Source organism: Rattus norvegicus, chromosome 6 (genome assembly GCF_036323735.1).
Source record: "Rattus norvegicus strain BN/NHsdMcwi chromosome 6, GRCr8, whole genome shotgun sequence".
Taxonomy (NCBI): domain Eukaryota; kingdom Metazoa; phylum Chordata; class Mammalia; order Rodentia; family Muridae; genus Rattus; species Rattus norvegicus.
The window spans coordinates 67,819,933-67,844,937 of record NC_086024.1 but is presented as its reverse complement, the minus strand read 5'-3'; the positions used below and the strand labels follow the sequence as shown (position 1 = coordinate 67,844,937).

Here is a 25,005-nt window from a genome sequence, read left to right as displayed (position 1 = left end):
TACTACTATGTTATCCATCATCCAACTTAATAAAAGGAAATGAGCATTTTTTGTTGGTAACAGGGAGATGGTTGTCTTGTTGCATCAGAATCTCTATGGTCTCCTGTGGAGGAATAAAACACTCCCTGTATCTCACACACTGCATTCATGGTGTGATAGTAGGCTGGCTTACCTACTTTCAAGAAATAGTTTGAAAGAATAACCTCTTGCAGTATCAGTATGCTGGGTTAAAAGAAAAGAGAACTTTAAATATACATAGATTATTAGTGCTCTCTTTTAACCATAACAGATGGTGTGAATCCATCTTTCATAGTAGTTTAAATTATATCACAGATATTCACTTGAGAAGCTAGCCTAGTATGTGACGATACCACCTGAACCCACTTGATACTACCTGAACCCCCCTGACCTTGTCTTATCTTGGAAGCTAAGCAGCGCCAGGCGATGTTAATACTAGGCTGGGAAGAAGATGGTCTACTGATTGTACATTTTAGAACACAGACCTAATGGAAGGTACATATTTGGACAGAATAATCGTGTAAGTTTAAGAATATACTTCATTGTAGATGGTAATGTCACTCTTTGTCTTCGTTGTAGAAGATTGTATTTATTGTAGAAGATAATGTCACTCTTCATCTTCATTGAAATTGCTATGAGGAAAAAATAAGAATAAGTATAGATAAATTCAGGAATATGTTTTATTATAAAGATAGTACTATTCTCTGTCTTAATTATGAGGAAAATAACTTTACACTAGTAGTATAGTTAACTCACTTCCTATTAACATTTGTCACATCCAAGGGAAAAAAAAAACATGAGGCAGGCCAAAAGGTAAGGAAAATGTTCACAAGAAGGAAAACTGTTAACATAAAACCAGATTGTATCCTGATATCAAATAAAGAATTTAAAAGACTATGATCTATTAAGGGCTCTAATAGACACAGTAGCGACATACTAGGAAAATGGGTATTGTAATCAAGGACATAAAATTTGAAAGAAAAGGTAGAAGGAAAGTGCTAGAAATAAAAGAAATATGGTAACAGAAATGAGGAATCCTTGAGCATGAAGGTGAAAACCCTCTAAACATACCCTGGTCATTCTGTCCACCAGCCCAATCCTGAAGCCTCCTAGGGCCTTGGGAAGAGTCCTGATATTAGTATAAACTCAGGTATAGTTGCAAGGATTTAGATCCATTCAGTTCACAGTTTATGCTTTAGACGACCAAGGAGGAATGTGAAGGCACAGGCTCTTCTGCCACAGTATTTGCCTTCGGTGACTGGTATGTTCTCCAGAAGATACGGTGCAGGGTAGACGACAAAGAAACCTAAGATCTCCACTCCATGACACACAAGGCTAGCAAGAATCCTTCATTACAGGGCATTTGGCTCTGTATCAATTATAAAAATAACCAACCTTCTTCCAACTAATAATTAACTAAAAGGGGGTTTATGTTCACTACTTCGAGAGCAAGGAACATTTATAGCCAAGGCTAAAAGGCGCCATATTCTCTACAGACAATACTGGTCCTGTCCATTTCACCAATGTCTTACGTTGAACTTTTTAACCTTCTAAATATTACAGCCAACACTGATGTCTTAAAGACAATCCTTTGAAGAATTTCTATATGATAAGAGTAATGTTATCTCCAAATAACTTTCTGTTTTACACAGAAAAAAAAATAAAAACAAAAAAACTAAAGTAGCAACTCCTCAAGGTCAGGGGCAAGATTGCAGCAAGCAGCGTTTATGTCTCTAGTGTCTGCCAAGCCTGCAGTAGCTGTCTGGTAAACTCAGGTTGATTTGTAGAGATGTGTGAGTCTTAACAAATGGGCCAAAGTATTTTAGCCCAGCCTTGTTCATTTTCAGAATTCTGTGTTAGAGATCAGCGTGTGCCTACTCACCAGTCCTCCTATAATGACAGAGAGCTCGGTGACTGCACGCTTTGGTTTTCCTCTAGATTAAGTAGAATTAGGGTTTCTATAGCAACCAATGAGCAATTTCTCTTTTATTTCTAAAGTTTCTATGATTTTTAACCCAGTAACTAAACAACAAAAAAGACTTTGCTCTCATTTTTTTATCTCTAACTTATAATAAGAATAGATGACTTGAATATTATTGAAGTGTTTTTGTTGTTGTTCTTTTTTGATTAAAAGAACCTCTTCTTTCTGGAAAACTAAGATGATCACCTTCTTATAACTTAAGAAATGAAAAGTTTAATACCGGGTCATCTTTCACTTATTAGATTAGCAAAAAAAAAAAAAAATAGACTAAAATATATTGAACTGGAAAAGAACAACTGGATACACCAAGGCTGGAAGTTAATTAAAGTTTGTATTATATCTGACAGTGGTGGCACAGGCCTTTAATCCCAGTACTCAGGGACAGACAGGTAGAACTCTGAGTTCCAGGCCAGCCTGTTCTACAGAGCTAGTTCCAGGCCAGCCAAGGCTATCCAGAGAAACACTATCTTAAAAGAAAGAATTAAACAACAACTCCTCAAATTGTATTATAGAGATTGGCCATATCTATCAACACTGAAAGTATGTATCAATTTTTATATAAATTTTCATATAGACGCATAGTAGTTGTCTTACATTTTTATCACTAAAAAGCTAAAATATGTGAATATATACTAAATAGAAAAATGATCAAATAAAATGACATATTTGAATAAAGAAATAACATAGTACACATAAAAATGTGATAAATCTTCTCTCCTCCTTTTGCAAACAAAAGTTTATATATATCGTACATACACCTGCATACACATGTTATATATACACATTTAATGGTAAAGTTAATTGCGGTTCTTCCAAATATACCACTGAAACTGTCCTTTTCTCTGTATGTGAATTATATATTTGTAGAGAGCTGTTTGGAAGATTGTACAGCATGCTTGCTAACAATTATCCACGAAGGGTGGTTCTTATTTTGGCCCTTGTTTCTCATTATCCATTTTATATTGCTTTTACAGTGCAAAGAGTTCTACATATTTAGAAATATACGTGCTTTGCTTCTAAGGGGTGGGTATTGTGGTTTGCTGATACAAAGATGCATAATGTGCTCAGCAGGAATAGGTGGGGAATGCATGAGCCTGGCTACCTGAGCTAGATCCATATCCTCGGAACTCTACATGGACAGCATTGTACACATCCACACACACACACACACACACACACGCACGCACGAACGCACGCACGCACGCACGCACGCGCGCGCGCGCACGCACGCACGCACGCGCGCGCGCGCACGCACGCACATACCCACACACACTCGCACGCATGCACGCACGCACGCACGCACGCACACACACACACTCGCACGCACGCACGCACACACACACACACACTCAACATAGTTGATAACAAAGAAACATTTGGAGTTGATACAGAAATAAAAGAATTTATTCTTTAGTCTGTGAACTCAAAAAAATGAAGATGAGCAGAGATATCTAGGGTACAAGGCAGAATCCAGGAGCATTAAGAATTTGGTTATTTGCTGGAGGGGGAGAGGACTTGAAACAGAAGAGAATAGTAAAGCAGCTAGAAAAGGACTCTAAATAAACATGTGATTCTTAGATATTTTAGGTAGACTTTTATGTAGTAATATGTAATATATTAATATAGTAAATAGAAGTATGATAAATGTTTTATATAATAATGTGCATAAATAATCCCTCAGTCCCCGTTCCTTAGTGCCCTAATCTGCAAAATTGCTTGGATTGCAGAAGTTACTTCCTGATTCTTCGTTTTTCCTCTTTTTACTGTAGTACCTGTCTCTCAAAAGAAAGTTTACTTAACACTAGGAGCAAAAATAAAGATGGAGCTGTTGCACTCCGTGCCTTGTAGTTGACAGAGAAGGTTTCCCCATTTGTGTTCTTCTGTTGCTCTTTGGCCTTTCCAGGATTCAGGAGTGCTCTGGTTCACCAAGGGTTTCCCATTTCATATTGCTACTCTGTGTGTGTGTGTGTGTGTGTGTGTGTGTGTGTGTGTGTGTGTGTGTGTGTGTGTATGTGAGATCTTTCTGACTTTGTTATTTTTGTTTGTTCATTTTGAACTTTTTCTTATTATTTTTCCTGTTCTTTGTTTGTTTGCTTGCTTGTTTGAGAGAGAACATGAAGTTGAATGTTTATGGAGGTGGGAAGAGCGAGGCAGAACCAGGAGAGAAAAAGGGATATGGTAAAAATACATTATATAAAAAATTAAACATATTTTGTTATTTTATGTATTTAAGTGTATGTCTCTGTACATCATGTATGATTCATGTTTGGAGGCAAAAACAGGGTTTAGATCCACTGGAACTGGGTTCACAGAGTTGTAAGCTCTCATGTGGGTTCTGAGCCTTGAACCCTGTTCTCTGGAAGAACAGCCATCCTCTTTTCTTCTGAGCCATCTCGCCAGCCCGTTTTCATTGTAAAAACATATTTACTCTGGTTTGGGTTTGTGAGAATTACAACCTTGAATTCGTTGGTTTTCTCTTACATGAAGTACAAAAGTCATCTTGCATTAATACATCTTCCGACTGGATTTATCTTGCCTTTGGGGATGATGAAAACAAGGCTAGCTGAGCATCTGACAGACAGTGAAAGTCTTGTGTGTTGAAAACTCTGAACTGGCTGTCATTATATTATATCCATCCCTTAATCATGACAAATGACAGGTTCATATTAACCCGTGTTCTCACAGTGACGTGGAGGAGCTAACCTGGGCAGCTGGTAGGCCTCTCCTCTGTAAATGCAGAGAGTGAGGCACACACTTGCAAATTTTATCTTGTGTACCCTTCAGTGTCCATGTCTCTTAGATTCCTTCGGTTACATGTAAGCACCAGTTTTTGTTTTTGTTTTTGTTTTTTTTGCTATTTGTATTCCCTTCTCTCCCCACACCATACCCGCTCTGCATATCTGTTGGTGAACTGTGTCTGTAGTTTTGCCCGTGTATTATCAGTCTCCTCTCAGTCTTTCTCTGCATTGTAATTCCGAGCACACCTTCAGCCCCCACTCCTGATTTGTGGTGTATGACACTAATGTGATGTGTTAATAGCCCATGGGTGGGATTAGTTACGTTTGCTTGCAGTGTGATTCAGCATGTGATTGGCCTGGCTTATTTTTTTCCAAGTGATGCCACTCTGTAGACAGAGTGACTCTTCTTGGTTGAAGGGCTCTCTTGTCTGCCACTCAGTGTAGACCTGAGAGGAGTACCTGTGTGGTTCATAAAACAGGTGAGCAGGTTCTCCAGAACCACAGAGTGAGACCTGAGGTCTCCTGAAGCATCGCATTTCTCTACCTATGTCATAACTTATTTCCTATATACAGTTATCTAAATCTTCTCTAATATACACTGTCCTCACAGTAACCCCACATACTTACTATTCTTTACAAGAAGCAGCCATTGACGGTGCAGACTGGAAATTGCAGCTAGTAACATTTGGGTGGCTGGGACAGAAGGATCATAAGGTCCTGTAAAATGATTCAAGGTTTGCCTGAGCTAAAAAATAAGTTTCAGCCCAGCTTGCACAACTTATTGAGACCCTGTCACAGCTTTTTCCTTTAATACTGTCTCCACCATCTCTTTTTCTAGACACTAGATATTGAACGAAGCCCATAGAATAATGATGCATGTGTCTGTCAAACTTGCCTTATGTGCTGTGGTAAAGACCCTTAATGCCCATTTAACAAGCATGAGGAAACCTCACCTCTCAGTGCAGCTATGAGAAAGGTGCACTATACATCGATCACTGGCTTCACATATATTATGTATAGAAACACAGCCAGGGCCTAGGCAATGAGCAGCCCATTGCTGGGATTCTGAGGTCAAAATGCTGGAAATAGTTAGCTTTTCTGGAGGAGCCCCAACTTCTAGTCCCCGGCTCATTGCCTGCCTCTTCCATGAAGTGAGTTTTTTGCTATGTTAACGGCTCCTTCTGAGTGACTCAGAAGCTGTGTGCCCATCTGGGACTTTGGAAACACTTGGGCATCTTTTCCTTTCTTCTTATGCTTTTCCATTAATTTTTTGTTGTTGTTCTTGTGTGTGTGTGTGTGTGTGTGTGTGTGTGTGTGTGTCTGTCTGTCTGTCTGTCTGTCTGTCTGTGTCTTTTCCTTGTTAAATTCTGGCTATGGAGTTGTTTTGGTTTCTGTAGTGTTTTCCAGATGAATTTTTTAGTAATTTAATAATTTAATAACATGACACAGAGTAAACTGAAATCTCAATAGTTGTTGTCTATCAAACCAGATCTCCCCCCACCGCCTCATTGAGAAATTGGAGCGTCTCGATTTTGTTTTAGCTAGAATAAGTATCTATGGGACTTTGATTTTACAATTGAACTTATTTCTAGACTTTTTTTTTATCTTGGCTAATTTCCAGATGGGTTTGAAGTTAACTGCTCAGAAAAAGGATGAAACATATCATTTTCTGCCCTGTATCATCAGGATCTTACATTGGATCACTTGGTTCCTGTAGTTCACAAAGTACAGCAAGAGGCTTGTATGTTTGCATATCATTGGGAAGATTAGGGTAGATGGTCAGAATTGGAATAGCAGGAAGTAGCATACCCATTTCTCAGATAACGGAGCATCATCAACACGGTGTGCAGCCAAGAAGCATCCAGTCCAGGAGTAAACACCAAATGACTTCACATTAATTAAGTCATCGATCCTTTGCAGAGATGTGGCAGGGAGGGGATTTATCAACCTTAATTGGTTCTAGGTTATTTATCTTAATTTGGTGATTACAAATACATGATTTATAACCTTGTGCTCTTTCTCCTCATAGCTTCTCAGCTCTGCCGGTCAGTTAGGCTCACCCTGTGGAACCCTCCTCAAACCGTAGAGATGTTTCTATTTTATGAAGAGACACAGAGAACAGTCAGACTTTGTACGGACATGCAGTTGGAAGCAGGTCACACAGGGACTTAAGTACACTGTGGGTGGTCTCTTACCCAATTCTTTGGCATCCTTTTAATTCATCTACCTACAGGCATTTTGGAGATAACCGAAGGAATCTAGGACATTTGCTTCCTAGGACTTTCAAACAATGGCTAGGTACAAATCAAAAATACCAAGAGTAAAAGAATGGCACTTACCTGTCTCTGAGCCACGGGCTCTAAGCCAGTGGTCCTTGTGACTGACAGTGGTCCTTGTGACTGACAGTGGTCCTTGTGACTGACAGTGGTCCTTGTGAATGACAGTGGTCCTTGTGACTGACAGTGGTCCTTGTGAATGACAGTGGTCCTTGTGACTGACAGTGGTCCTTGTGAATGACAGTGGTCCTTGTGAATGACAGTGGTCCTTGTGACTGACAGTGGTCCTTGTGAATGACAGTGGTCCTTGTGACTGACAGTGGTCCTTGTGACTGACAGTGGTCCTTGTGAATGCTAGTGGTCCTTGTGACTGACAGTGGTCCTTGTGAATGACAGTGGTCCTGGTGACTGACAGTGGTCCTTGTGAATGCCAGTGGTCCTGTGACTGACAGTGGTCCTGGTGACTGACAGTGGTCCTTGTGAATGACAGTGGTCCTTGTGAATGCCAGTGGTCCTTGTGACTGACAGTGGTCCTTGTGACTGACAGTGGTCCTGGTGACTGACAGTGGTCCTGGTGACTGACAGTGGTCCTTGTGACTGACAGTGGTCCTTGTGAATGACAGTGGTCCTTGTGAATGACAGTGGTCCTTGTGACTGACAGTGGTCCTTGTGAATAACAGTGATCCTGGTGACTGACAGTGGTCCTGGTGACTGACAGTGGTCCTCGTGAATGCCAGTGGTCCTTGTGAATACCAGTGGTCCTCGTGAATGCCAGTGGTCCTTGTGACTGACAGTGGTCCTTGTGAATGACAGTGGTCCTTGTGACTGACAGTGGTCCTTGTGAATGACAGTGGTCCTTGTGACTGACAGTGGTCCTTGTGAATGACAGTGGTCCTTGTGACTGACAGTGGTCCTTGTGAATGACAGTGGTCCTGGTGACTGACAGTGGTCCTGGTGACTGACAGTGGTCCTTGTGACTGACAGTGGTCCTGGTGACTGACAGTGGTCCTTGTGAATGACAGTGATCCTGGTGACTGACAGTGGTCCTGGTGACTGACAGTGGTCCTCGTGAATGACAGTGGTCCTGGTGACTGACAGTGGTCCTGGTGACTGACAGTGGTCCTGGTGAATGACAGTGGTCCTGGTGACTGACAGTGGTCCTGGTGAATGACAGTGGTCCTTGTGACTGACAGTGGTCCTTGTGAATGCCAGTGGTCCTTGTGACTGACAGTGGTCCTTGTGAATGCCAGTGGTCCTTGTGAATGCCAGTGGTCCTTGTGAATGCCAGTGGTCCTTGTGAATGCCAGTGATCCTTGTGAATGCCAGTGGTCCTTGTGAATGACAGTGGTCCTTGTGACTGACAGTGGTCCTTGTGAATGACAGTGATCCCCGTGAATGCCAGTGGTCCTTGTGACTGACAGTGGTCCTTGTGAATGACAGTGGTCCTGGTGACTGACAGTGGTCCTTGTGAATGACAGTGGTCCTTGTGAATGACAGTGGTCCTCGTGAATGACAGTGGTCCTGGTAACTGACAGTGGTCCTGGTGACTGACAGTGGTCCTGGTGACTGACAGTGGTCCTGGTGACTGACAGTCGTCCTTGTGAATGACAGTGGTCCTCGTGAATGACAGTGGTCCTTGTGAATGACAGTGGTCCTTGTGAATGACAGTGGTCCTGGTGACTGACAGTGGTCCTGGTGACTGACAGTGGTCCTGGTGAATGACAGTGGTCCTGGTAACTGACAGTGGTCCTGGTGACTGACAGTGGTCCTGGTGACTGACAGTGGTCCTGGTGACTGACAGTGGTCCTGGTGACTGACAGTGGTCCTTGTGAATGCCAGTGGTCCTTGTGAATGCCAGTGGTCCTTGTGAATGCCAGTGGTCCTTGTGAATGCCAGTGGTCCTTATGAATGACAGTGGTCCTTGTGACTGACAGTGGTCCCGGTGACTGACAGTGGTCCTTGTGAATGCCAGTGGTCCTTGTGACTGACAGTGGTCCTTGTGACTGACAGTGGTCCTTGTGAATGACAGTGGTCCTGGTGACTGACAGTGGTCCTTGTGAATGACAGTGGTCCTCGTGAATGACAGTGGTCCTGGTAACTGACAGTGGTCCTGGTGACTGACAGTGGTCCTGGTGACTGACAGTGGTCCTGGTGACTGACAGTGGTCCTCGTGACTGACAGTGGTCCTCGTGAATGACAGTGGTCCTCGTGAATGACAGTGGTCCTTGTGAATGACAGTGGTCCTTGTGACTGAGAGTGGGCCTCGTGACTGACAGTGGTCCTGGTGACTGACAGTGGTCCTCGTGAATGCCAGTGGTCCTTGTGACTGACAGTGGTCCTTGTGACTGACAGTGGTCCTTTCGAATGACAGTGGTCCTTGTGAATGACAGTGGTCCTCGTGAGTGACAGTGGTCCTGGTGACTGACAGTGGTCCTGGTGACTGACAGTGGTCCTGGTGACTGATAGTGGCTGTGTAGAGCCTCTCCACGGGCTCCGCGCTCCATCTGCACAGTATCCTGACAGTGCGGTGCTGCTGGGCCTTTTCATGAGCTCCTAAGGACATGGGGTCTGCTTTTAGGCTTCTTAGCTTCGTTACTAAAATTTAAAAAACAGAGAAGGGACTAGAACAGAAGCTCAAGGATAATTTTATTAGACTTTAGAAGAAAAAACTCAGGGCAGTCAAGCTGTTAGAGAAGAGAAAGGGGGGAATAGCCATGATGTGTTAGGTTGTCAACATGACAGAAATGGGGTGCATTAGAGGAGTGAAGCCCTAAGTGGTAGGGAAAGAATGCTTAGAGGAGGGATAGAAAGAAGAAGAAAAGTCGCCCTTTTCGGAATCATCCAGAAAAGCACCCATTATGTATGCCACAGTATAGCCGAGTTATGTAAGCAGCTGTGCTAAGGGCAGGAATTCTGGGCAGGAATGGATTACCTCATTAAAGTGATTCTTACCCAGCATGCCTTAAGATGAACCCATCTTCTGAGGAGTGGTCCCTTAGCCCAGTCATTGAGCACCCCAGCTGGAATGTTAAGTGTCTACCCAGGCCAGAGGTTTCATTCTCCTGCCAGAAAGAGATAGTTTTCTCTTAATGGGTCTTTACTGCCACAGTGACACATGCGGTGGCTGTCCTTCTTCTGAGATTGCTAGCACAGACTTGGCACGTAGTAGATCCACAATGGCATGCTTGACTGGAAGCAGGGAAGCATAACCAAGTCATATTTGACACAAGGTTCTGTGGAATGCAGGCATTTATTCAGAGTCTTCAACTAGGATATCAGGAGGAAAACCACTAGACAGGTATTTCTTTCTTTTAAATTTTACTATTATTGTTTTTTTACTTATTTACTTTATATCATGCTTACTGCCCCTCTCCCGGTCACCCCCCTCCCAACATCCTTCCCCCATTTTCTCTCCTCTTCTCCTCTGATTGGGTGGCCCACCATAGGTATCTCCCAACCCTCGCACTTTAAGTCTCTGCAAGGCTAGGCCTCTCTTCTTGAAGCCAGACAAGGCAGCCCAGCTAGTAGAACACATCCCATGTACAGACAACAGCTTTTAGGATAGCCGTTCTCAGTTGTTTGGTACCCACATGAAGGCCAAGCTGCAGTTCTGAGTCGAGAGGCCTACGTCCAGCCCATGTATGTTCTTTAGTTGTTGGTTCAATTTGACTCTCATTCTTCTGGTGGAGTTCTGTTCCCTTCAGGGCCCACAATCCTTCTTCTAATTTTTCCGTAAGTGTCCTCAAGCTTTATTCACTGTTCAGCTGTGTCTGTATCTGCCTTACTCAGCTGTTGGATGCCACCCCTTAGAGGACAACTCAGGCAGGTATTTCTAATGCCCATGAAGTAGAGACACATTCTAGAGTATACATCTTCGTCTACTCATTCAGTGATCTACTCAGGAAAAAATATTTCTGAGCAGACTTGCTGTTGTGCTGGCTGTGCCAATTTCAAAAGTTTTTCTTGTTTTATAAATATAACTGAAATTTCCTCCACAAGTTTATACCAGTTGGCCACACTTGTGTCTGCTAATACCCACGTTCCTCTCGCCCCCATGACACATTTCGTGGTGTTCATATTTGTCTCTCATATTTGTATACTACATGTTATTAGTACAACAGACATGTTGGAAGAGAGCTAGCCACAGTATGGAAGATGTTTATGCTATAAAAATAATTGGTTTTTTTTTTTTTTGATAAGTAGTCTTTGCTGGTGAAATGAACCAATTCAAGTCAAATTAAAGTATATAAAGGTAGTTTTATTGGTGGATTCACTGGTCCCAAGGAACTAGGCCAGAGAAGTCACCATAGGGAGGGAGAAGGGAGGGAGAAGGAAGGGAGTGGGAAGAGAAAAAATATGGGTGTGAACACAGGGAGAGAGAAAAAGGCAGAGAGAGGGATAGAGAAGAAAGACCAAAATGTCTGGATTATACAAGGAAGAGCTTCTAGGGTAGGGGAAGCCCATCCTTGCCTTGCAGCACACAGGGACTGAGGGATGCTGGGGAAACTGGGAGACCAGGTCTGCTTTGGTATGTAAAATATGCACTCCAGTCATTTGATCCAGGTCTAAATCTTCTTTTGTTTTGATGTTTCTGGTCACTCCCATCCACCTCATCCACCACGAGGAGGTAATGGTTTCTTAGCTTCTCCCTGCCAGTAATCAGTATTTTAGATTCTGTTTGTTCAAATTAGTTCCAATCTACTTTTCTGAAAATGTATGTTTTAAAGGTTCTGCATACTCTTTACTTTGGTGCGTATTACCAGGTTCCACAACCTCAAGGACTAATGAGTGGGCCAGTTATTGGAGGGCTAACAGGATTCAAACATGGAAGACTGGCTGAAGGATGCTTGCCTCAGTGGGAACTGGGAGACTGGAAGTAGTGGTGACTTATCCATTTAAGATTTTAGGGACTGTGAATGATCCAGGCCTCGGGCTGCCAAATTCCCTTAAAGTGCAAGAGAAATTGAAAAAAATGTGTTTTACTTAAAAATATGTATTTTATTATGTGCACAAACCAAGACAGTTTATCCGTTTGGCTCTCTGCCTCTTCAGTGAACTTCTTCAGAAGTGGAGATGAGTTATTCATTGGTTTGCTTGGTACAGGAAAATAAACCCAGGAACTCATACTATTATAGGATAATTAATTTTAAACGTATTTTCCCACCCGGATTGCCTCAAATGATCCTTAGTACTAAACAGGCAGTCAAGAATGACTGACATGTTTGTCTGACACTTCACCTTTTTTTCATGATGCTTCTTTTCTCTTGTACTTTCTGTGGATTCTCTTTCAAAACTTATCTATAGAGCAGTCCCTGCATTCTCCCTGTGACTGGGAAATGTCTCTCAGGGCATACCCATCATGCAAATAGATCACAGGTAGAGGCACTGATAGGAAATGACCTACTAGGTCACTCACACAGAGCTGACACCTTCCCAAGGCATCCCCTCTGGCTTTCAATAGAAGTGGAGCTGCCTATGTAACCCTTGTAAATGGACCTGATTAACTTCTTTAATTACATTTCCAGGATCTACTTAAAAGAGTAAGTATCTCCTGACCACCGGTCTCTGAAGGATTAAGCATTATCTGCCTCTTTTCCCAAGGAGCAACAAATTCTTTTTCTTAATTTAATCTTGTTGCTTGCCTCTTTTTCCTGGTCTTTCTCCTCAAATATTTCTAGTTTGTCTATGATCTCTAAACTTTACAAAGAATCCATACTATAGTAATTCCTCAGAAAATGTTGAGTGAAGAGAGAGATAGAGAGATGTATGTAGGTAGGTAGGTAGGTAGATAGATAGATAGATAGATAGATAGATAGATAGATAGATAGATTTCTTTTCCCCAGATGAATTTGCTACCTCAGTTTAAAAAGGAACAAAAGTATTTACTAAGACTGGGTACAAACCTTGCTAGAAGATCTGGACTCCCCATGGTTTGATTTTATAACCTGATGGTTAGTAGTGAAGGGGAATAACTCTGTTTTTTATCCTTTCCCAGCCAGCTTCTCAGCTACTGTATTAATTTATGGCCTTGTTAGTTATTTCTATGAATGGCAAGTTCCAAGAAGATGCTGTGTCTGCAGAGACTGATTGATTAGAATCTCAGAAGAGTGGAGAGATTGGGAAGTAACAGGTCCAGAGCTACCTTATCTTGCTTGAGCTAGCCTTAGTTCCAGGAACAGCTGTTCCTTGCTCACCTTTATGTCAGAAATAACATAACAGATAAAAACCTATTGACTTAGCAGACACACTGGCTTTCACCAGTCCAAAGCTACAAATGTTGTCAGATAGCATCAGTATCTATAGAAAAGCTTTTACCATCTTGCTGTAATTGCCTCTCTAAAGTACCCAACAAAGTATTTTAAACTTGTCTTGCTTTATGACTTTGTCCTGTCAAGCTATAAAATATAAATTGCTTCTACATTAGAACATGAAGTTTGGGGTAACCTAAATATGTGTTCCTGGGGCCCTGGTCATTCCAAATGTTTCAAAATCTTAGTCCCTTTAGAATGAGAGCCATGCATTTAGTGTTGGCACTCTTTATATTTACTAGAATGCCACACTCTGGAGGGAAAAAGTCTTTGTTGCTTATTCTCTTCAGAATCTTCAGTTTCTAGAAAGGTCTACTTTATTGACTTTTGATCTGCATATGCATTTTCTCCTCCTCCTCTTCCCCCTTATTTCTTCTTCCTCCTCCTCTTCTTCTTCTAAATGTCCCAACCATTCTGTATCTTCCCATGTCACTATTCACAGTGAAGTAGACTTTAGCTGTATCTTGTCTTTATTTTTCTCTTTAGGCTGGCAATTTATATGCCTAGGTGAGGGTTAGCAGCAGTAGAGAGAGGGCATGGTTGGTGAGGCAGGACCCATTGTTTCCATTTTTCTATCCAGGAGAGATAATATGTTCTTTCTTTCATCACAGATTCGGAAGATGAAATATGGTGCCATTTGGCAACAGCTTTTATTAAATATATTGTGTGGTGGGACATGTGTTGACAAATGCTAGACAAGATTGTGATATGCTGGCTTTGTCACTCAAGGGCAAGGCACCTCAGGTGGAAGATGATTTCCATGTAGTGCTTCAGGGAATCTTGTGAAGTGAGTGCCCTATCCTCTTTCAAAGATGCAGACACAGGCTTAGATCAATGGCTTAGACTGGCTTAGATCAATGACGACAAATGTAGACTTCTGTTCACTTTCCATCAACTCTCAAATTGGAGTAGGGGAAAAGTAAGCATTATGCCTTGACCCCAGCTTCTTGATCACATGGACTCGAATGTCCCTCTAATTTGTCAATGTGAGCCATCATTAAATTTATACCTCTGTTATTTGAGTTCATTTTAGATAGTATTCCATTGACAGATTTCCCTGCCCCCCGTCATCACTATCAAATTGTTATGGCTAGTTAGGTCAGAAGTTAGTTATTTTCTCAACCATGTTGATTGAAAGGGATTGACATTGAATGACAGAATGGCTGATTGTATGGGGCAGAGTCTGCATTTGCATCTGAGCCTTGAGTCTGACCTGGATTTGTAGGTTATTCTGTAATAATCTGAGACATAAACTGGATCTCTACCCACCTATGTATACCAACTACACAGACATTTCAGTCTTCAGAAGCTGGATCCTAATGTCAGTATTCTAGCTCATTGCCTCTGGGGAGTCTTTAGTGAACCTGTAAAAGACTCTGCAGTTACCCAGCAGGACCTCATGCAGCTGCTTGCAGAAATCAGGGTAATCCTGCCTTTTCTGAAAGCATTTTAATAGAGCACTGATTACAGATTGCAGGCACCTGGTGCTGTTTTGTATTGTGGCTGAAGGGTACCATTTCAAAGACAAGCACTGGGCTTGACTGATTCCTATTTCCTGTTTTATTGCCTGCCAGGAATAGGTACTAAGAAGCCCATACAACAGCTGATCTTGCTCCGAATGTGGAGACTACCAATGCCAAAGTGTCAATTCCCGGAATGATAATGTACACGTGAATTGCAATGGATATATTCACCTGACAGTAGCTCAGAGCTCCAAGGTTGTAGAAGGACTTCTGCTAACTGCAGTCAGCATGGAGATCTATGGGTTGGGACTAGGCCAAAGGTATTCTGTGCTTCTTGGACTCCCTAGCCTGTTCTACTTGGATCTGTTCCACATTTGGCCTCAACAACCAGTGGAAAAAAAAGAAAACATAAACTGTGAAAATTCAAGAGGAAAAGAGGTGTTGGCTTAAAATCAAGTCTTAGGAATCTATGAGATTGAGGTGATGGAGGCTAGGACTAAATTTTGTGCCAACGCTCAAGAGAAAGAATGAGTCTGAGAAGCATCCCTACTGTGAGGGACCGTGCTTTCTTTCTGTCTGTTCTCTACTCTTCCACCGTGCACCTGTTCTCTTCATCTACAATCATGGGACTGCTGTAATGTTTTGTACTGTCATATCATGTTTCTCTCAGGTTTTTTGGGAAGAACATTGAAGTGAAGCAGAGACAGAGAAGCAAGTTTGACTTGCATCTTTGGATGCGTGATTTTGGAACTAAGCTCCTGAGTTAGAACTGAATGAGATAGACAGTCAACAAGATGGTTCTTTTTTTTTTTTTTTTTTCTTTTTTTCGGAGCTGGGGACCGAACCCAGGGTCTTGACAAGATGGTTCTGCTAGTAAAATGTGAAGCGTCCTGATGCTCAAAGTGTGTTCGAGAGTCTAATTGTTGCTGGTAGGAACCAAGAAAAAAAAAATCTGTCAAGTAGTGGTTGTTGAGTCTTTGGTGAAAGTCTTTCTGAGAGCCTTCTCAGTAAAGCAAAATGTATGGAATGCCCCTGTGGAGTAGCTTTTGAAGCCTGGGGCATTGCTACTGGCAAGCTGCGGTTGCTTGAAGCACCACAGAAGAAAATAGAAGGTATAGACTATGTGAGGGATGACAACTAAGAGGGTCAAAGTTGTGTCTTTGAAATGCCAGTTGGACAGTACAATAAAGGAGTGGAAAGTGGAGTTCCCCTTGAGAACCAGCAGAAATGAGTGTTGCTCAGAGTTAAACCTTTTCTGGTGTGGAAAAATAACCTACAGGTTTCATAAAACTGCCTCAGAGCCACCATTCAAGATCTTCTCAGGCACTGACTCCCGGTTGGAGTCAAAAGGAGGGTGGCAGACCGCTTTGCTATGAGGCTCCCTGGGCATTTCCCTCTGTTGCCGCGCTTGTTGGTAGCATGAACCTGGAGAGACCAGAGCTTAATAATGTAAGGGACTCAAGTCTCATGCAGTAGCCAGTTTTATTCAGAGCATCAGACAATTTATGCTTGGAGGGTTAAGAAGAGTCACCGGAGTAAAGTTTATAAGCACAAGGACAAGCCACACATGGCAAAATAAAAGTTTTTCCATAGAGGCACGTGAATAACAACTGAAGTAAACTCACTTCCATCCACTATACCTGGGAGGAGCACAAAAACACATTCTAAGGAATAGTCTGTGCTTGGAAGAAACAGGTCACAAGACTCGTCTTGTTTTCCTGGAATTTTTTTCACAAGTGTTCAGAATTCTCACCCATCTCCATTCTTGGACTGCTCTGAGTCCTCTTTCTGGAGATAGGCATCTATTGCAGTTTACCTGATGTTACCAAGTCCTCAGAAAGAAGATAGGTTATGTTAATGACACCATGTGATGGCCTTTGCCAACAAAGCTACAAAGCCTTTCAGGACAAGTTCACAGCATCAAGGGATGGCCATAGCACAATTTATCACTTTTATAGTTGCTGGACAAGGGAAAAACAACATCTTCTTCATCAGAAAGCAAACTGACCAGAGGAAAAATTACAAAATAATGAAGCTTGTTTTTATTTACTTAGAATATGTTCCTGCCTCTGCCTTCCCTTTCCTTCCTTTAATATAAGATGGTCCAGAGGAGCAGCCGTTCTTCTGGGATTGTATTTTCTAGGTTCAAATCCCTGTTTGCTATTGAGAAGCTCTGGGATCTACAATAGTTTCTTTAACTACCTACTTTCCTCATCTGTAGAACAGGTTCCTGTCCCCATATATAAATGTATCTATAAGGCTTTTTGAATACAAAATTCCCATTTGTGCTTCTAATGGTGGAATTTGAAGCAGTGACATGGAAAGGTGCTTGTAGGAGCTGAAACATTTCTATTGACATTCTCATTGAACCGCACGGGGGCAAAATCATGAAGCTGACCTCTGGAATTAATTCCAGTTGAGTCTGGAATTAAGTACTTGGCCAGAGGATGAGATCAGAAGTATTAATGAACCTAACTTTATTTTCACTTAGGAAATGGAGGTATTGAAAGCTATAGAACCTTGCTTTTTAAACCACTCTGTTAAGTGTACATGAAATGGGCCCATGAAGTATCATTGTTTATGTGCTGCCGTCTGCCATGGAAGATTTCATGGCACAAGGTTCCATGGATGATATAGCAACTGCATAAGGCACCGTAAGTCTCACCCAAAGTATAATTTGGGGACTCCCTCCAAGTCAGATATTCACACAGGGAGTACTGATTTGAAACTGATAGTGGAATTAGAGACTATTTTGAAGAAGCTTAATGGTAATTGGAGAGTAGTTGAAAAACATACTGGTTTCATCTATATTTTAAGTATTTAGAGATCTCATATACTTAAAAACTGAAAGTTCACTCTGCAGGTTTGCTTTTTAGTGTTATAATCTAGCTGTTTTGAAATTGTTTACTTAGTTGAGAAAACTTAAAAAATTTCCTAAAATTCAAGTCACTATCTGCTGTAAAGGATAATCTTATGCTTGCTGAAAATCCTTCCCCTTTTGTGTGTGTGTGCGCGCATGTGTGTGTGTGTTTAATGTATCCCTCACCACTTTGTCCTTTTCATATTTTTTACGTGAGTTAAAAACAGTAATTCATCAAGGATGCTGAACGTAGCAAATAATTTCGATGTTTGCCTGTGTGTAGCATCCACCCTGTGTGGTTTGGTCTGCGTTTGAACATGAGAGGAATTGGCTTGGCCACTGCCAGTGCTTCCTCCTCTGGGTGATGGTCTCAAACCAAAGGTGTTGTTGTTGTTATATTATTAGTAGTATTGTTATCAGTATTATTATTATATTTTACATACTGGTTTGTCATTCTGTTTGTTAATGTCAAGATGTGGTGAGTTACAAATACAAGGGCAATGTAAATAAACTCGTAAACCAGCTCTGTGGCAGAACAGGATTTGTTTTTGAATATCAAACCTATATAAAGGATGGACTTTGGCCAACAAGGAAACAAGGAAAGAGGAGATGAAAATAATGTATGTCTGTATCTGAAGTACACTGAATCACAGGCACAGAGAATCCCGTGTACATGATGTCTCCTACAGAGGAGAGTATTTACGTAGGGAAAAGAAAGCCAAGACTCACAAATTAGCAGTCTAAGGTCAGTGCTCTTGTGTTTACCCTGTCCAAAGGTGTGTGGCTGCGGGAGTAAACATAAGCTGGCATGTGACTGTTACTCTTCTCTCTAGGTAGTGGCTAGGCAGGGGCTGCTGCTCCACAGAGGAATGTGTCCTCCCTCCTCTAATGACAGTTTTTCAACCCCACAATGACCGATAGCATTCACTGTCCTCTCTGGTTTGTTGTTGACTAGAATTAGAGCAAGTGTAATCATCGTATCTCAGTGAAGTGGATTTTTATGGTTTTCAGGTTAGAAGGAGGGTAGGGCTGACATTACAACATTTTAGCTTGGTGACAATGAGGAGAGGAGGAAGATTTCCTACCTTATTTTCTTAATTTTGAGTTCAAATAATGATATGGACTTAAGGGCAAACTTGGTTCTAGACATTTTTCTGGGTGTAAGTATGTAAGTATGCCAGGCATGATGACAGACACCTTTAATCCTAGCTTTTAGTAGGCAGAGGCAGGTGGTTCTCCATGAGTTCAGATTTAGCCTGGTCTATACAGATAAGATTTGGGAAAGCCAAGGCTACATAGAGACCCTGTTCAGAACAGAACAGAGCAAGAAGGGGAGAAAAAGCATCAGCAAGAGCAAGAACCAAACTAGAGCAAAAGCAACAAAAATAATACAAGTGCAATTATACATCAAGAAGGGCATTTTTGTTCTCTAGCCTCCTTAACTTCACTCTGCATTATTTCTTGCTCCTTTTTTCCGAATCAGTATCTAGGAGTCTTTTTAATTTTCTTCCCATTCTCATGCATATGTGGTGTGTATGTGTAGCATGTGTAGCATGTATGGGTACATGTGAACATGGGTGGGTTTGCACATAGGGAATTATCTTGCACCTTATTTAAAGAGGAGGAGCTCTCAGCTCACTGATAAGGTTATTCTTATAAGCCAGTTTTCTCTGGGAATCCCCCTATCTCAGCCTTCTGAGGTTGGAATTATAAGGGGGCTGCCACCCTTACTTATGACAGTTCCAAGAATCTGAGTTCCTATCCTATATGCATGACCCTGATTTAAAAAATTATGTAATAATCCACTGGGTAGATGGGCTCCAGCTCTTCTCTATTTAAGCAATGAAAATTTATGATTGTTATAGAATCCGTAATGTGTTGTTGCTTTTGAAATGAACCTCAGATAAACATGTGTCTGTATTATATTATATACCTTTCTCTAATAATCAAGTTTCTGGTTGAAAGGTTTTCCACTTAAATACTATGCCTATGAGAAACAATTTTAACACTATAATCTATAGCCCAAAAGGCGTTGGATAAAAATGGAAAAATGTGCCATTATAAAAAGACATATCTAATGATTCTTACTTGTAGCCAGGAGAGGATACATTCAGCAGCTGTCCTGGCCTACATTTGGGATTGAATGTGTAAGTGCTTTGTAAATTCATGAAGGGCTGTAGACTCCTAGGGATTCCTTACTAGTGCTGTGCAGAACACCTGCCATGGGCTTCTGCTCATGGAAAAGTTTCACTAGTTTGCTTAACAAGTGAGTCATTAAGTACAGGGGACACCATACCCACTAAAAAGAATGACTCCAAACCCCCTTTGTAGAGCAGAAGAAGCTCAAGATATGCCCAGGTGAACAAGTCTCAGGCCTTGGGCCTTGAACCCCTGGATCTCTGATGTAGACCCAGCGATGACAGGTATAAAGTCCAGTTGGAACCTCCCCTCTCTGTCCTATCAAATACTTTCCTGACAGGCTAGAGAAAGCTTTTTTTCTTCTTTTTAATCTTTTTTTTCTTTCTATAACTTTTTTTTCTTCTTATAGAAGCGTGTGGTTCCTTTAAGAGAACTGTTCAAATACTTTATGTATCTTATTAATTCAGTTTTTACATTTGTAAATCTTGTGAGGCCTCAAGTATAGATTCTTGATATTTGGTGTTAGTGCTGCGCCCCTAATCCCCACCCCAAGCCAAGATTCTTCTAGGCTTATTCATACCAGTAGTACCTCATTGAGCTTGTAGTGGCTGTACTTTAAAACTTGGAATGTTTTCGCATTCATCTGTCCTAACTGGTTTCTTTCAGTTCCTACCAGAGAGAAATTCTGGTTGAAAGTATTTGTTGAGTTACATGGAAGAATATGCTAACTGATGTAACGTGTTCATCTGACCCATTTTTTTATCCATGTGCATATGTTCCTTCTTCCGAAATGATCCCTTCTCTAGCAATTGCTAACTTTCTGGTCGGGGTTTTAGTTTTGCATAAGGTAATGACTTTTAAACTTGGTGGCCAGATGATTGCATGGCAACCTGAGAAAGAGTTAGAGAGCTGTTTAGAACACTGTTTATAAGATTCTGATTTAGTGAATTCAGATGTACAACTGGATTTAAGACAGCAAAGCAGTACCCTGTTTATGCTTTGATTTTCTCCTGTAATCCACTGTACATTAACATTCCCAATATGACACTGAAAACATACACCTTCAGGTACATTAGATAGCTCTGGAAAGGAAAAAGAAAGTACACAGAAAAAAAAAACATAACACTTGAGCCTAGGATGAATATGATACTCCTCCGGTGGTGATTTTCAAAAGAGAAAGGCCCAAGACTCTTCATTCTTGCATGTGTACTTTAATAGAAGAGACTGTGTATTCATGTGTGTCTGGACATGAAAAAAAAAAAAAGAGACTTTGCTAAGTAAAGTGAATATTATTCTTCCAGATATCTTCTGCTATGCATGGTTACATTCATTCGATTTTTACAGTTCAAAAGATATTTCATTATTCATATCAAATAGGCATTAATAAGAATCTGCCACCTTTAAGATTAATAAAATATATCCAGGCATTGGAATGCATGATCTGAACATATGAACCTGTTTAACAATCAGAATTGATTTCACTCACTGAACCACCTCACTGGCCTACCAGTGAAACTCAGATGTGGTCTGCCATAAACCCTTATAGGACAGAGACTGTATCTTAATTTGTTGTGGAATTTCTAACACAAGGTAGCACATAGTGGGGACTTCTCTATCAACTGGTCACTTTCAAGGTAGTGTGACCAAGCCTTTGAGCTACTGACAAGGCATGTACAGTGTTGTCAGTCTGTATGCAGGACCTCACAGCACTCTAAACAACCTGTGAGAGGAAAATGGCATTCCCTGCACCTTCAATGCTGGTTGGTACATGTGATGTTCATATGTGTACAGGTATGCATGCATGCGCGTATGTGTGTGAGAGTATGGAGGCTAGAGATCAATGTCAGATGCCTTTCCTCAGGCTCTGTACTCTTCCTTTCAGCTCCCATGGCCCAGAGCTCACAGAGTAGACCAGTAGAATAGGCTGGCAGGCCAAGGAACTTGAGGGAACCCCTTACCTCATCTTCACAGCACCGGGTTTCCAAGAGCATGCCAGCACAGCTAGCCTCTCTTTTCTTCTTCTGGCAGTCAAACTGGGAGCTTTCTCCCTGAAGCCTAATTGTGAATTTTTAAATTGCCTGAACAAATATTGGTTAGTAATGAATCACAGGTTGTTTGTGACTACGATGTGGGATATAGTAGATTTACCTAATACTCTTGAGCTGGACTTATGTTTAGATTAATCTTGAACATGAAAAACAGAGGCAGAACTAAGATCATCTGGGAAATATAACTTTGGGAAACCAAATACAGTGTCAGAGCTGTGACTCATCAGTTTGTGTATTGGAGGGAGTGTGGGGGGTGGGGCAGACTGCTTTATGTCTTTCATTGCTGGTCAACTGCTCCCAGTTAACCACAATGGCATAAAGTCAGAACTGCTGGGTAGCACTTCCAAAAAGCTGGCACTGGTCAGACATGGATTTAAAATTCATGGAGATGAAGGAAAATGTGGAAGACTTGGCAAGCGTCCAGATGGTGAAGTCTGTGCAGAACACTGGACAACAGTGCACTGCAGGAGACCAATAAACAAGAGCTGCTTAGCTGTTGAATGGAGCTGAGCAGTGTTAAAATTAATGGTCTCCCTTTTCTTAAATGGGTATTATGTAGAAGATGACATAATTATTTCCACTGCGAACGCAGTTAGGAAAGTGTATTTACACTGAAGTTTAAGGAGGTTTGGAAGAGGCATAAAGAACTTGATTTAAGGGTTTTTAGACAGTGGAAAGACTTCTCAACTCCAAGTGGTGAAGGAGGAAGAGGATGATACTGTTGCCAGTTAGGGGAAGGTACAGCTGAGGTAGACATTAGCAAACCTGCTAGAGCCCTTTGCTTGCTGCTCACATCACCTTGGGTTGGAAATTTCAGGTAGGAAAAGCATTCTTCCTTTATCTCTGTATCTCTATAGATAGTACAACCCGAAGAAGAGCTTGCTCTTAATGATTCTGCAACTTAGAAGTTAACCTACAAACTGAACGGACTGTAAACCTGTAAACACTCGAGGCTCATTCCCACAAGCCCTATGATATCCTCAGTTCCAACTTTCCTTTTCTTTTTCTTCAGAAAACTCACTGCGTGCCCTCCTGGGTGGCTCTACAATGAGTGCCAAGTCTGCCATCAGCAAGGAAATTTTTGCACCTCTTGATGAAAGAATGCTGGGAGCTGTCCAAGTCAAGAGAAGGACAAAGAAAAAGATTCCTTTCTTGGCAACTGGGGGTCAAGGCGAATATTTAACTTATATCTGCCTGTCAGGTAATGGAATTTGTTTTAAGATGGTTAATTCTGAGGCATCTGGAGGATCACTCATTTGGTACCATTTCCCTGTCCACTCTTTCCCGTCGTCTTTGTTCTCCTCCCCTCATTCTCCTTTACTTGTGCCTTCTTCCCTGTTGATGAGTTGTCTGTACTGGGAAGATGCTCAAGTTCAGTTTTCCAATCCCGGAAGAGTCTCTGCAGAGTCTGGCAGGCATTTCCTTATTTGTTCTTTCCTTCAGAGGGAGTGCCGGCCCCGGGGAGTTTTATTTTAGAACTCTTCTTGGTATTTGGATAATTGTCCCTACTAGCAGACTGAGCTTCACTTTTTAAAAATTTTACTTTTATTTATTTATTATTTTTTTTTGGTAGACTGTTGCCAACAACTATCGATAGTTTTTCTTGAGACAGATACTGGTACTTTCTGGAATAGGAGAAAGAAGATTCCGTTCACAAATCATTGCTTTGCCTGACAGCCACTGACTTGTGAAGAATAGCCATCTATTTTTTGAAGTTTGGAATTTTGTTGGATTATTATGTTTTTCTTTCTGTTTGTGATTAGAGGAGATCTGTGGGATTTACTATGGATACAAACCAAGTTGGGTTTCTTTTTTCTTTTCTTTTTTTTTTTTTTTTGAGATAAAAATCCAGATACGTTTCCCATGAGCTTCTGGGTGATGCTAAGCTAAGCACTTAAGGGCATTTGTAATATTTCTCATGTGATATTTCTCGTAATAGGGATGGGTAACCTAAGCTTACCACAATTTTTTTACAAAATCATTTGAGTTGTGGTTTGGGAATAAAACTTCAATTTTTTAAACCTGTTTTTAGCTTTCCAAGAAAATTCAGGATTAGTCAGAATGCATTTCAAGCTATCAGTGACTTCATCGGATAGATCTTAATTTATAAGACTCTTAGGTTAGTCTGAAATGAGAGTGTAGCACTTTGCTAAGCATGCCTTAATAATTGTCAGAAGAGAACTTCTGTTTACTTAGATGGTGAGGGAATCAACCTGGAAAATTACTCTTATTAAATTTAGATTAGGTTGGCCAAATTTGGGTACGGTTAGAAGGTGCCCGTGTTTCTTTAGTGAAGCACTGACCGAAAAGGGCTAAATTAAAAACCAGTGACTACGTTTGTTTGCTTCTCACTTTTTATTTTATGTGTTGTGGGAGTTTTTCGTACATGTTTGTCTATATGGCATGTATATGTAATGATGGTGGTGAGGAGGGGGAAGACGATCTTCTGGAACTTGTGTTACCGACCTCTCTGAGCCAGCAAGTGGCTGGTGTTGGTGAATGCAGGCCTTGCAGGAGAGTAGACAGTGCTCTCAATCACAGACCCAAGCTCTCGAGCCAAGAAGAAGCCTTTCTCAATGCTAGCCCAGGATTTTGTTGAAAAGATCAATGTCTTAAAAATATTTTCATTTGGAACCTAGAGGTTTGTGTTTTGTTTTGTCAGTAATGTACAAAGTATATACCAATAATCTTGTTTTGTGTTTTCCTGAGCACAGACCTATGATATGCTAACCTTTTTAAAGCTTGATTCTCTTCACTGCTCTGAGATTTCTTACAGAAACATAACTGAATGAGAAGTGCATGGTCCAGAAGGCAGTTGAATTTTGCCTGGTATCTACCTGTAAATAAAGGACAACAATTTTCTCTGGCCTTTCGACGTATCTTATTATTTCTTATTATCTGCCTGTTTCTAATCATAAAAGTATCTGAGAGTGGTAGTGGGGATTCTAACAGTTTCATCTAAAGGAAGCTGCATAACCTTCTCTCATGGAGTTAGAGACCTGGGTTTTTGAGCTGCTGCATTCCTGTTAATTACCAAGGCCTTTGGGTCAGAAGTGACAAGAGTGCCCCCCCCCCATTTTTTTTTTTTAATTGTGAGAGGGTACATAAAGTAGATCCCACAGGATGGTAGACAGTAGAAAGAAAAGCAGGAAAAGGACCAGGTAGCCTTGACGC

The 25,005-nt window shown here is 41.3% G+C and overlaps 1 protein-coding gene across 3 annotated transcripts in view; it reads left to right on the top strand.

Moving 5' to 3' along the window:
- The window catches only part of Stxbp6 (syntaxin binding protein 6), a 236,649-nt gene that overhangs the window by 39,432 nt on the left and 172,212 nt on the right, over window positions 1–25,005 (top strand). For 2 of the 3 annotated variants that reach the window (XM_008764658.4, NM_001191872.1), the window contains one exon: window positions 22,844–23,032. The exons of the other annotated variant lie outside the window; for it this stretch is intronic. In XM_008764658.4, the coding sequence (XP_008762880.1) occupies window positions 22,879–23,032 (154 nt within the window). In that variant the 5' untranslated portion in view covers window positions 22,844–22,878. The remainder of the gene's footprint in view (window positions 1–22,843; window positions 23,033–25,005) is intronic. 3 annotated transcript variants of the gene reach the window in all.